Here is a 15,026-nt window from a genome sequence, read left to right on the forward strand (position 1 = left end):
GGAGAAACGCGAAATACCTTCAGCGTCTGCGCGGAGAGGAGGTGCGTGAAACTTGCACCGCCCACTCTCTGATCGTTACACCTCATTCAGTGGCCGCAGAATGGAGGTGTGTCCGCGTGCCATCGCTATCAAAACGGCGCGAAACACGCGAGGTTGAAAACGGTGGACAAATCAGGTGTCGGTAGGAAGGGCCCAGAGCGAACAGTGGGCGAGAACTCGTGCTTTCCCACTCAGTCCACGGCTCGAGCAGCGAGAAAAGGGACGGCTATTGGGTCACGTTGGCGCGCGAGGTAGACCACGGGACGACCTATTTGGACAGGACATTCCTGGAGCGGTTTTCCGCCTCAGACTGCATGAATATGCTGGATGCGTCCGATTTTCGGGCGCTAGCCGAGCCCACCTATCAGACTCTTAACGGGAGAATGTCTCCTCCCGGGTTCGCAACGGCTGTCCAGGCCAACAGTTATGCCACCCTGACGCCACTGCAACCTTTGCCACCCATATCCACTATGTCTGACAAATTTTCACATCATTATGGCCATCACCATGCAGGAAATGTCGGCGGGGGCTTTACCTTGATGCAAAACAACCTCGGCATGGCTGGACACATGGCAAACAGTTATCACCAGTACGAGAAATTGAACAGCATGGCTGGTATGAACATGAACCCTCATCCCTCCATGTCGGCCATGATGACGGCAGCAAATGGTCTAGGAGGACCACAGCAAACCGGTATCGTACCATCCTCACCTTACTCCCAAAATGGACTCCATTCTCCTCCAGAGAAGAACATGTCCCCCAACGGGTATGAATCGTATGCCCATAGGGATCTGACGAGAGGGTTGGTCAGCCCACAGAGCCCAACGGTCAGTCCTACGTCCATGATGTCCACGCTAAACGGACTATCGGTGAACGGTACGCACATGGGACATCAAACTCCCAGCCACCACCTGCAATCTACGGGGTCTATAAGGGACGTGAAGCCGGCAGCCACGACACTAACGTCTCCGACTATCGTTCCTCCAGTGAGTAGTCTGACGGGGACAGCCCCGACGCCGACCCCCACGACGCCCCTGACCCAGCCCAATGCCCCCATCCAGGCCTCTGTGCCCAATTCCATGAACGGTTCCATGGTGTCGATGGCGGGCCACCACGGCGGGGGCAAGCTGTCCATGCAACACCAACAACAGAAGGTCAACTCTGCTGAAGAGGTGGAGGAGATCAACACCAAGGAACTGGCTCAGAGGATCAGCGCGGAGCTGAAGAGGTACAGCATACCACAGGCGATTTTCGCACAGAGGGTACTCTGCAGGTCTCAGGGAACGCTGTCCGACCTACTCCGCAACCCTAAGCCCTGGAGCAAACTCAAGTCTGGCAGGGAGACATTCCGACGGATGTACAAGTGGTTGGAGGAGCCTGAGTTCCAGAGGATGTCAGCACTTCGACTGGCAGGTTAGCTTCATGTTTATAAATTGCGGTTCATTCAAGTAATATCTATTTTGTATTTAGGTTCTCACATTTTTGTATGATTTTTTGTGCAACTTTTCTCTATTTTTGATATATGACTAAAAGTTTTATCTTGCTAGCAGTAATAATAAAAAGCCTCATTTTTTTTGTTGAAGAAACCAATTTTTTCCAAAGGCTAATGAAAGAGCTTTGATTTTTTTTTTTTTAATCAAAGATAGAAATTTTTTTTAGTTTTTTTGTTTTGTTTGTTTTAGTCGGAATGTCTAAATTTATATCTTCCCTTTATTGAATCAAGAAATGAACTTCGTTTTATCATGCATTGTAGATATGCACAATTGGGGAATCAGATATCCAAAAAATGTTAATATTATTTAGCTTCTATTCTGCTTAGTTAATATCAGCCAAAACCCAATTTTTCTGAATGTCAGATAAAACAGAAAATTGAAAAATTTATCATTCAGTAAATCTGATTTATAAATATTCTGATATATAAATCCTTCATGTTTAATATGAAAATATTTTGTTAGTAAAAAGAATATATATATATATATATATATATATATATATATATATATATATATATATATATATATATATATATATATATATATAGGACGTTCTCTGTATTTGTAAAAAGAAAAGTAACAGGAAAAATAATTATGAATATTTGCAGCAAAGGCGTTATGATGATGAATCTTCATTTTTTAAAACCATATTTTTTTATCCATGTTAACGAATTTTTAGATAATTTTTATTGATAAAGAAAATCTCGTGTTTTGAGAAAGCTGATTAGGGAACCATCTGAAAATAGTTAAATTAATAAGACATCAATGTATTGGAAAATAAATTAAAACTGGGCAATTAAAAGATATTACAACATTTTATACACGAAGAAAACTTTTCTTGCGAAAAAATTTGATTGATAATTATTATCATTTTTCTATCAGTAGTAGTTTTGCTACAACTTATTTGTTTATTAAAAGAAAATAATAGCTATAAATCATAAGTGATCAACTTTTCGAAGCTATTTTTTTTTAATTAATGCCCTTTTACGTCTTTGTTATATGCAAAAATATTTAAAAAGAATAATGATAATACATAAACTGAGGTAGTTAAAGAATTAATTCATGCTACAAAAAATCAGAATTGGAATTCCAAATCTTTTGGTATCGAGCAACAGCAAATATGTATCTATCCTGAAACCTTTTAGTACTTAAAATAATTTTTAAATAAAATATGAAATACTTCTTTATTCAACATTTAAAAGAAAAATAAGTTAAAGAAAACTTTTCCATCAGAATTATCATCTTTAAACTAATTTTCCATAATTTTTTTTTAAATTTTAGTATTTATAGAATGTTTAGAAACTTCTAAAAGAGCAACAGAAATGAATATATATATATATATATATAAATTAAAAAAAACGTTATGTCATCTAATTTTAAAATTTTGCATATCCTCATCAGTCTATATTTAACAAAAAAGTAAAATGTAAGTGTTAATATAAAATTAACAATAATACGTTTCTGACGAAAAGATTAAAAAAAAAAAATTTACGGCCATAGAAAATAAAAGCATTACCACAAAAAATAATCAATAAATATATTTTTTCCCTTTCAAAATAAAGATCACGAGCTAAATATTCGTATTTAGTAGCTTTTTAGTCTTTTTAATAAATTCCGCAATCCAAGAATTTAAACGTAAGTCCTCAATTATGTACTTACTTTCGGCTTGGGTAAGATTCCTTTTAAAACAATCATCCCTATCCGAATAATGAATTTTTTTTTTTTTATCTTGGATGTTCCTTAGGTATGTATTCGCAACTTACTCGTTCTCAGGCATTTCAATTCTGAAAAGCATTTCAATTCTCAAAAAGCCATTGAATAAAAGAAAAGAGGTACTTTAGTGATAAAAGAACTTCTTTTACGAGAATCAACAGAAAAACGAAAAGAAATATATATTCAAGAACCAGAAAAAAAAGTGTTTCTTTGAGTGTTTACACAGAAAAAAGTAACCGAAGTGGGAGAGCGAAAAAGGACATCTTTTTGGTTGACATTTGGGTTGAATTCTTAAGAATTTCCCAAAGATTGCTTAGAACATTTTGAAGACACTATTTTATCTAGCGGAGACGATTTTTTTATGAATTATTTTTCAACTATTTCATTTATAAAGTGAAATAAAGCAATTTGATTTGATATTTATCGCGAAGTCCTTTTATTTTTCGATAGTTTTTAAAGAATTATCTGTGATTTAGGAAGTTCCTTAAAAATAATATTTCAAATATAAATTTCTAATTATTTGAATAAAGTTAATGCACTTTTATAAATATTAAAATTATGGCAATAATAATTATGTAATATTGGAACAGAAAAATGCAAAATTCCTTTGCCAAACCTTATATTAGTATGAATTACTATTTGGACATAATTCTTTTTTTTTTCTCTTATGATATTTCTTTTTAAATTCCTCGAATAAATATTTTTATACAAATGTAATAAAATAGATCTTTGCCATCTTTCTTACTTCAATAACTGGTTATTATTTCCCTTCCAATGAAAAATTGTAAGATAATTTGGATCTTAAAATTCTGAATGTTTAAAAAGAATTTCACCGTTGTTACTTTCTCAAATAAGATACATCAGTCTTATTATCACTATATTCATTTTATGAAGCTGTCTTTCTCCCCTTTTTTAACGCAGATTTTAATTTAGTTTAAATTGGCAAAATGCTCCATAACTTAAAAAGGGAGATACACTTAAAATAAATTTAATTTTCTGAATCAAAGAAACAAAAATAGTCGAGAAATTCTTTTCAATAACATTCCTAGCCATCTGTAATATATTTAACTTGGTATTATTAAAATTGGCCAATAAGCATTTCAGCATTCTTTTCATATAATTTAAACTATAATAGCAAGCCGATTTCTAATTACATTTACTTTATTTTGAATATTCTTTTCTTGAACACTTATTCAGTTTTTCAAGCTCATAATTGAATTATTTTATTTTAATACCAATAAGTAATATACTTTTTGTATTCAAATGAAGCGTGGCCAGTTAGTAAGAATACAAAAAAAAAAGTTAAATCCCATAATGAAATTAAATTTAAAATATTTATTTGCAAAAAGCGGAACTACCGATTATTATGACTTTCTTTACAATATCCGTGAGATTTCAAACACTAATTTAATAATTTTATTTCAATCTTCTATTTTTGTTTCTCTTAGCGTTTAAAATTTTTACTTTATTTTGTTCTGAAACATGAAATACTGGTTTTAAATATCGTATAAAAATTTAAAAACAGAATTATAGAAATATTAACTATGTAATATTAGAACAGTAAATTGGAGAATTACTTTTTAAATATTACAGCTGTTTGAATATTGTTTGGAAGTATTTGCTTTATCCGTAAAACCGTTGCCTAATTCCATGCGTTACCAATAAAAAAGGCTGTGCAATTGAAAGAAAATTTACAAATTCTTGATGAATTCTTTTTATTTTTCAAACATTAAAAATAAACTTGATGCCTAATAGATTTTCACTTGAAATTTATAGCAATATATTATCATGCGTTCTAAAAAGCAAAATTTGACTCAAAATATGATTACATAGATTAATTTTGGAGTTGTAAAATCTTGAATATTACTATCTCTATCTGATTTTGATGTATTAGAAACAAAAATTTATGAAAAAAAAACCCACTTATTTAGAAAACATTTAAATTTCACTTTATAATTTATATGAAATACAGTTTCTTCACTAATATTTCTTTTTTTTTTATAAATGTATTTGTATTTGCAACTGTAAGAGGGAAATTTTCAATGTCATTTACCTAACTTTCTCTAGAGACTTATGCATCGTAATTAGTATTTTAAGTAACGATATTTAGGAAGATTGTATCTACTATGGATAAATCTAATATTTCACGAGACCATTTCAACTAGTAAATTCAAATATATTTTTTCGCAGCTAACATTTATAATCAAAACTGCAATTCCAAGACGCTGTGAAAGGAAAACAACTGATCAAAATGGCCCAATGCTTGATTTGAATATATGTGAAACAACGTAATTTTTTTATTAGTAAAACGAAACAAAAAATATTAAAAAAAAATTTCAGAAAGTTAGCGCGTTGAAGGTTTTTACAAAGAGAACTTACCAATGGAGATATTGGGGAAAATGTCTCACATGAACTCGCCAAACCCGATAATATTCATAATAATACCCTACAAGGTATTATTATGAAGACCTAAAAGAAACAATAATTTGTTAGAGGAAAATAGAAATCTTAATGCAGCGAAAATTAAAAATGTGATCAGTGGTAAGAATATAAACGAAATTACAAAAACGTAATCCATTACTTCAGATTAATCTGAGTAGTGATTTTTAATATTTACAGCGTTTTAAAACTGCAATTAATTCGTAACCTCCCCTGCATAATAGCTCTTGTTGTAAAATTAGTCAAAAACTCAGGACTCCCCCCCCCTTTTTTTTACAAAAGACTTCGAAAAAGTATTACGCAGGCATTCATTTGAGAGAGGATAAGCCATTCAAATATGTCTATGTTTATACGAGCCACTTAATGCAATTAATGGATGATAAAACCACCACCAAATGGAGATGAGGGCCCCCCAAAGAGGGATGGGGACTACCGTCCTCTTCTAGTCGTCAGAAACCGTGACGTATGAATCAGGCTGGTCTCTTCTTATGGTAGCAGGTGCCTCGGTTAAGTGGGATTAGGGAGGGGGAGAGGACTGCTTTCGGGGAAAATCCGTATTCCCTCCACCCCACTCTAATCAAAAGACCTTCAAACGCATCGCTTAGGAAAGGAAGAGGATTGTGTCGGGAAAAGTTCCCCCGATGGTTGTCTTCCTACTCTGAGAGAACTCGAGTTCGAAAACTAGTTTTACAGGATAGGAATTGGATCATTTTCTTACGAAGGCCCTGATATTTTCAGTTAATATTGGGAGATATTGATTGTAACAATAAGTAGATGTCAAAATTTGTGTTAATTCCTATGTGCAAAAATATGATATAAATTTTATAAACATTAAATAATAAAAAATAATTTAATAATCAAGAAGTATTTGTATCTGCAATATCCATTGAACGACGTGATAGTAATCATATATCTAGATTCGATTATGCATGCGTAAAATTTTGAATAACAAAATATTTTATTTTGTATAAAATAAAACAGTATTTATAAAATGGACGATTTTGTAAATACGCTACATCGTGTAAAAACAGCTGTTTTAATAAAATGGACCATTTTTATAAAACCAATGCTGTAATATAAATTAAAAGTAATTCGAAGGAATTAATTGAAATTCTTATGACTCCTTATGCCAATAAAGCAATAATGTGAGGATCCTAACGATTTAACGCGTTATCAAAAAGACGAATAAAAGCGTAGATTCGACATAAAATCAAATTACTGTATGTTACATCAATTATTTGTAAATATATATCGTAAATTCAATAAAACTTGTTGTTATTACTATGTTTTTGAATATTATTAGTGCTGAGTAAATGAAAATAATGTATACAGCTACAACAAAGTCATAGTACATTATTAAAATTATCATGATTTTTAAAATCATTTTTTCTACAATAGGAGTGCAGATGTTCACCAGAGTATTTTAGTTTTTCTTTTTCGTAATAACAATGAGGTAAAGTTAAGAATTTTTTTTTTTTTTTTTTTTTTTAACATTTATGTAATGTTACCGATTTTACGATTTTCAAAATATTAAAAGGAATTTTAACATATTCAGCCTCAAAATAAATATGAAAAACAGTCTCACGCATCTGAATTCTTTTTCTCGCGATCCTTCTAACGTGGATATGCTATATATATAAAGGAAAATTATCATCTCCATTAAATGCTACCTTAGATAAGAAAAAAATAAAATAAAAAATAAAAATGGGATGAAAATTATTTAGCCTAAGCATAAAATTTCATCATTTTTAATAACAAAGATTTCAAACAATAAAAGCTAAGCACAGTAACAATAAAAGTTAAAGTAAGTAGGTTTTCTTTCTCTCTTAGTTTCAATGATCATTATAGAGTTTTTGATGCTTTGCATTTTTATAAGACAAACTACGGATTGAAGCAAAATATATGTTTTGTTTTATAATATTTCTACGTTAATATTTCAACACCACCTGCACTTAAATTATCTCGTTATATATATATATATATATATACTTTTCAAATAAATTAATTTTTAAATATGATTCTTAAAAATTTTCGTACTTATTTTGTTAAAAATTAGCTATTTTATTATTCGTTCTAAAATAATATTATAAATTTTTTCAGTCCGATCGCTTAAAAAATTTCAATTTTTTTCTTAAAATACGCAATTACATTACATTTTTATATACAAGATTCAATATATTTTCCCCTTAAATTTTAAATTAAAGCATTTGTTAATACAATTAACCTTTAAATTAAAGTGTTAGTATAGCGTTTGTTTCAATTTTACTATCACATGACATTTTTATAGATTTTCAGTAAAAGACAGATACATGTCGTTACACTTTCCGCATTTTGAAAAAAAAAATCTTTTTGCAATCATGCGATGTTTTTAAATGAAAATTATGCCAATAAAATCAAGCATCTTACTTTCTACAATATTGATAATTTTTTTAAATAGTGAATAATTTTAATAGTAATAGTAAAAAATGCTTTTCTTTTTATCAATAATATCATGGCATTCATGAGAAAAACATTATTCATTATGGGTCACTTCACCAAATATGAAACACGGAAAGCTATAATTTTAAAGGTAAGCAAAATTTCTATAGAAGCGATTTATAACATGCATTTGCATATACCAAAGTTTAAATACAATTTAGAAATGATCAATAATAATGATATGTCGTATTTTCTTTATCTTGCCGAATTAAGGATAAAAACTTAAGGATATATATATATATATATATATATATATATATATATATTCCTTTTTTACTTTTTTTACTTCTTATTTTTGTGCTAAATTTGATAGTAGGCACGAAAATTCCGAAATGTATCTTGTGTGAACAATGAAAATGTAGGTAAAAATTCCACAATGAAAATTAATGAAAATAATCATTACTATTTATTTCATATTACAAAAGATAGTATGGAGTGAAATAATTGATTACACTGAATTTGAAGTTAAAGATATAACATTGGTTTATTTGATTATTTTTCTTAATGAAAATAATATAAAACCATTGAAGGAAGTTTTGCTTGTTTTCGTACATTTTGAAATGAATAAATAATCGAATTCTCTCTTTATTTATTTTTGAAAATTCAAGTTTATTAAGCTTTAAAAGAAAAAGAACGGAACAATTCTACTCTTCCTTGATAATATTAAATATCAGTAGGAGCTTTCTATTGCAAATAATGTGGAACAAATATGTATATCTAATAAAATATGTATATTATATAATTTTTAGATTAATTATACCCAAAAAATATTATATTACTATTTTTATTTCCAAAGGAACAAATGTATTTAAAAATTAAATTCGAACTTTTGACTATTGAATGAATAGCATATTGATCAAACCAATTTTGTAATGCAAACTCATGTTTCGAAATAGAACGCTGGCATTGAATTTCTCCTATTTAAAATTTATTTTAGAAAGATTTTATGCTCAGGAAAAATAGGAATAAAAGGAAACAACTTCCATTTCACGTGGAAAGAAAAAGTTGGGAAGTTTTTTCCTTCTATTCTTTAACCAAAACTTTTCTTTCAAATTTTCAAAAACCCACCTCTGCTTGCAGTTCTATGCATTTCCCTCTCCTGCTCTTTCAGTCAACCCGTTTTCCGGTGGGAAAACGATTCTAAAACAAGAAGAGGGGGAGGGGTCTATGCAAAAAAACATTCGTTCCTGCCCCCCGGGGGCAAGCACTCGAATGTCCAAGCGCTAGGAAAGCACTCAATTCCGCTGTGGTAGGCCACCCGGGAAACCGTTTCCTCCACCAGCCGTCCGGACTCGCTACCCTGGCGGCCGGCGAGGGAAAAAGTTGTCCGGCAATTCCGGTCTCACCGGCCGGATTTGCTTCGTTGCGCACTAACTGCCGGTCTTTTCCCCTTCCCCGTGCTGTGCTGGTGTTTAATTCGACTTTTGTCTCTCTCCTCCCTCCCCCCGTTTTTAAATCCAGCGAGAGTTTTGCGAGATAGGAATAGTGGGGAACAATTCTTAACTTTTGGGAAGAGCTTTAAGCAACGGGAATGGCCGCTTTGATGTAACTATCCTACGTTGAATTTTTTTTCTTTCTCTGTTAAGCACGTAAACATGGATTCTTTCTATCTTTTTTTATTCTAGTATACGAACTCTCTTATTTTGCAGGAATTAGCTACATTAGTTTTGTAGAATTTTTATATTCTAACTAGTTTTGCTAACGCCTTTCCATTGCCCGCAAAGAATTTAGAATCTTAAAATAATTTATGCCAAAATATAATTTTTTTCTACTGGCATATATTTTCTTCATTTGAAAGGGATTACTTTGTTTATTAATGGAATGAATATCCTTATTTTAATTTTTATAGTCATTTCTATTGAATGCCATTTTTCTATGTCTTTGATTCTGGCATTCATTATTTCGTGCAATGGGAATATTTCATAACTCAAACTCATTGTTTATTTGCATATATATATTGTTTTATTTTTATACCAATACATGTTAAATAATGTACTAAGTCAATTTTATGATGTTAAAGTATAAGTATAGATCCAACGGATGAGTAAAAATAAAAATTTTCTTCTAGGGTTATTATCAATATTAATAAATACTGATAACAAGCATGGAAGAAAGAGTTAATACCACAAAAAGTAGTTTTAATGATTATTTACATAATAATTCATCAAATGCTGTATTTTAAAATTCGGCGAATTTACATGGATTTTAAAATTCAGTGATGTAAAAACATAGCAATAAATCAAAAATTTATGAACAGGGAAATTTAAAGAGGACGAAATTCTGTTGTAATATTAATTGGAATGCAAATATGCGAAGGGGAGCCGAAGATTCATTTTACAATCTGAAATGTTGTTTTTCTGTTAAACATTTCATAATATTTTAACAATTGCATTTCACATAAATTATTTATTCATGATAAATTTACATTGTTTTGGAATTGTAGTGGTTCAAAATGCTGTAGCTTACAAATCGGCTCATTTACTAATAGTGAAATCAAAATTCATAATGAATGAATTTTGATGATTGAATTCTATTACAAAATTGTACGCAACAAAATTTTTTAAAGAGGAAAATTCTTTGAATTAGAGATTTTTAAATTTGTCTACACCATTGCAGGTTGTCTCTAAACAGTCTGCAATGGTGCTTGCATTTAGGAATATAGATATTTGATGATTAAGTAGCTATTTATGGGTGTATTTGAAATCATTAGTTAATGACAACACTTACTGGAGAAGTAAATTAGATAAAAAAGAAAAGTAAGCAAGATAGTTTAATATATATATATATATATATATATATATATATATATATATATATATATATATATATATATATATATATATATATATATATATATATATATATATATATATATATATATATATATATATATATATATATATATAACCGATTATTTTGCAGCTTAAGAGTTTTGCCTATCTATCTTAAAAGTAAGTTTTTAAAATTCATTAGCCATCGCCATTAATATCATTGTATTTCTCACCCTGCAAGATGTATCTATCTTCATTATTTGATTCCTAAATACTTCACCATTTGATAAGAATTTAGGAAAACTTCTAATCAAATCGCAAAAAAAGAATGCGATACGTGTGCAGTTGGTAGTATTTTAAGTAGGAATCATATTCAAACACAGGTAATCCTATCTCGCCGTTTGGAGGCATGATCTTCAAATGGTTAGATAATTTTTTTGTGTGTGCGTGTAAGCTGGCGTCTTAGAAAAAAAAAGAAATGTGCTTAATTTAAAAATAAGCCTTTCTGGTGAAATTTTAATATTCTTTTATTTTTCGATCTAATTTACATTTTATCTAACTGTACGTTAGTTAATAATTTTAGCAATACATCTAAATAGTTTTGTAATAATCAAATAACAGATACTTATGATTACTTTCTCTCTTGGTAAATCTACCAGGTTAAGATGAGCTAAAAATTACTCAATGACTAGCTGAAATCCCAACTCCGAAGGAAGTTTTCATGCTTTTTACAAAGAAAAACATATGGTTCAAATAAATATCACAAAATTTTTATTAAAACCTTATCTATACCTCAGTATTTGAGAATAAAATTGTAATTATATGTTGTATACGAAAATCTAATTAATATTATCAATTGGTGGAATCCCAACTTAAATTGTCCTTTCAGATACGCTTTTTAAATAATTTAATTTTAATGGAAATGTTTATTTTATGCAAAATATTATAATATATAGAATAATTCTATCATGTACATCTAATAAACATTAGAATTTTTTTAAATTCAATCAAAATCGTTGCTAAAATATTTAAGAAATATTAAAAAATAAAAATAGTCTAATCGTTATGTAGCAACGAAAGATCTATAAATGATATTATTTTAAAATCGTCTGCATCCATTCAATAATTAAATAAATATGATATTTTTTAAAAACAAAGCGAAGAAAAATTTACACCGAAATAAAATACGTGCAGTTAAAAAGGTAAAAGTTTGGATTTTAAATTAGCATAAAAATATTTTTACTGGAATAATGTGTTCCGAAACTGTTATGAAAAAATCAAAATTTCCTTTAATTTCAAATTAATTAAATATTTATTTAACCTTTGAACTTAATTTGTAATGTTGAACAATATAGTTTGCTTTAAAAAAATGTATGTACAATGTTTGCTTGGATTCCGTCCATTTATTTAGGAGGAAATATGGAACACACACATACAGAAATAACCACAATATCTTTTATTTATATTATGATTATTTATCTAAAATTTTCTGCATTTAACATGGCGATTTTAAAACAAATTATAACTTATTCTACTTTTTACTAAGAAAACGTTATATCATTGGCGAGAGATATATTCATGCATCATTAAGGTGTTATTTTCTATTTTAACAGTAAGGAAATTATTTGTGCAAACGTTCGAAAAGCAGATGACGAATCACCAAGAGATAAAAGAAAAAATAGACTTATTTCTGCTTTTTAAAAACGTTTCTTAATGTATGTCGAAGATTTCTAAATTTCCTCTTTCTGTGACTATTTGATTCACAGAATGTCTTTCGCTTTCCACTGGCGAAAAATTTTATATTGTATGTACAGTAAAAAAATTATTCTGAAAGAATCCAAGTGATTTTGTTTCAAAATAGGTATGGATTTTTGGAATGTTTTTGCTTTCAATATTTGAGAAAGAGCGGAATTTTTCTTTCTTCTGAGTGCAAGAAGTACATTTTATGTGATTAGCAAATGATTTTAATCATCTCTATGAATCAAATTTTATATTTGTGTAACAAAAAGCTTTTTTTTTACTCTGACTGAAAGTGTTTTACCAGAGTCAAACAGTGATAAAAAGAAAAGGCGAAACTCTCTGAAACACGTTTGAAAATTTGCTATACTAATTTATGTCTTTATATCAAATATTTAAACGCCAATTTAATTGAAGGTTTGTTATTAATATGTGATATATGTCTGCTAACGCACCAAAGTGATTTGAAAGCTGTTAAAATATTCTAATTAACATTAAATAATAATTTATCTCTGAATTGTGACGCATCTGAATTTTTTTTGTTATTTATTTATTACTGTTGTAGTTTCTACATTCATGGGAAAAAATGTCTGTTTGTTTAGCATTATCATCATGATTAGCTGATTTTATATGTGATTAGTGAATTTAAAAATCGTAGAAATCAGGAATAATTTTTATGAATAAGATCAATATTGAAATATATCAGATACTTCTCAGTAAACATCAGGCATAATTATAACATATTGTTGAAGAAGATTCATTGAAAAATGAATATAAATTATCCCTGATAAATAAGACAAATATTTAAATTTCCGATGTCTAATATTATGATTAATATAACAATGACAGTTTTATAAAGTATATTAAGCATATTTATTTATTTTTTCCATTTGTTAAAGAATCCCACTATCTTCTTACTCAAATACATATGAAATTATTCGTTAAGCTTTGTACCATGCTTTTCTTCTTTCTATTATTCGTCCCAAAACCATGACTTCTATTGAGTTTTAATGATATTAATCATTAGTAATTTAATGGAATTTTGGCGAAAACAGAATTCTTTTCTTTTTTAATTTATTAATATTTTTTATCCCATTGAATTTTTTTTCAATGTTATTCTTTCCCTCTCTAAATAAATTCAAGAGGTATTTTCTTACTTTTTTATGTATGAATTCCAAGAAAATATTTCAATAATATTGATGAAATTATGTTACATTCTTAGGCTGTAGAAATAATTATGTGGGTAAAAAAATAAAAAAAAATGCTTATAAAATACAAAACAATGCAAATTTAAATGAAAAACATGAGTAGATGACGAAATAAGTTTTTTTAAATTATGAAATTGATATAAATAATAATTATATATGCATTTTGCACATAAATATTTTTCTTTTCATTCAAATGTAATTAATTTAAGTTAACGCAAAGTTCGCTGATATCAGTTGGTATATGTCTTTGATAGTATGCTTCTAAACATACTGTTTAGAATACAGGAAAAATACTTTATAAAATTTATTAGAAGGAACTATTTATGATGTTTGATTTTAAACAATTTGCGAATTCCAAAAATTAATATTTTCATATTATAGAATTACTCAAAACTTCTCTTCCGATTCAATTCCGAAGCAAGGATGGGTAGTGGTATTAAATACACCTGCATCAGTTCTAGGGTTATCTATGGAAACAGAACATGGTGTTTTATGTCACATTTTCAATTAAATATCACAATGGGTTGAAAACACAATGCCATGGTTCAGGCGCCACTTAACCTAAGAACGTATTGCCTCAATCACAAAATGGTTATAATTTCTTTGTAAGCAATGATAGGAAGAAAGGTTTTGAACGCAATATAGACAGAAACTTAAAGTATTGTTTGAAAAAGTAAAAACTGTTCTATATGGCAATCTTTGGACATACAGGCAATATCCAAGTAGTAATCCATTTCATTTCCATGCGAAATATTCTCAATGTTTGCTTTTAGTTCATGTACTGTTACACGCAAAGAAAGCGTAAAGAAAAGTGTAGAACATATCCTAATAAAATAAATAAGAAATAATTTCAAGAGATTTAAATAGTCATATGCGGGACATGCAATCGAATAATGAGCGCGCATTCATGGCTTTATAATACAATATTTTTACAGAATCTGGATTAATGCATGGATATTGCCTTTGCAACCAGGCAATTATTACATGCCTAAACAAAACTTCAGCTTTTTTCGGAATTAAAATTTTGTATGTAGATGAAAGCAAAATATTAGATCATAGAGTGCTTTAATAATGTCTATAATATGACCTCAAACAGCAAATATCATTTCGATCTGTGCCATATTACATGCCATATGACATCAATTGAA

General features: G+C 29.2%; 1 protein-coding gene across 4 annotated transcripts in view; it reads left to right on the forward strand.

The window, feature by feature from the left end:
* Positions 1–200: 200 nt before the first annotated feature.
* Positions 201–15,026, forward strand: part of LOC129976065 (homeobox protein onecut-like) — a 303,229-nt gene continuing 288,403 nt past the window's right edge. For all 4 annotated transcript variants that reach the window (XM_056089429.1, XM_056089430.1, XM_056089431.1 and 1 more), the window contains exon 1: positions 201–1,452. In XM_056089429.1, the coding sequence (XP_055945404.1) occupies positions 354–1,452 (1,099 nt within the window). In that variant the 5' untranslated portion in view covers positions 201–353. The remainder of the gene's footprint in view (positions 1,453–15,026) is intronic.

Source organism: Argiope bruennichi, chromosome 7 (genome assembly GCF_947563725.1).
Source record: "Argiope bruennichi chromosome 7, qqArgBrue1.1, whole genome shotgun sequence".
Taxonomy (NCBI): Eukaryota; Metazoa; Arthropoda; class Arachnida; order Araneae; family Araneidae; genus Argiope; species Argiope bruennichi.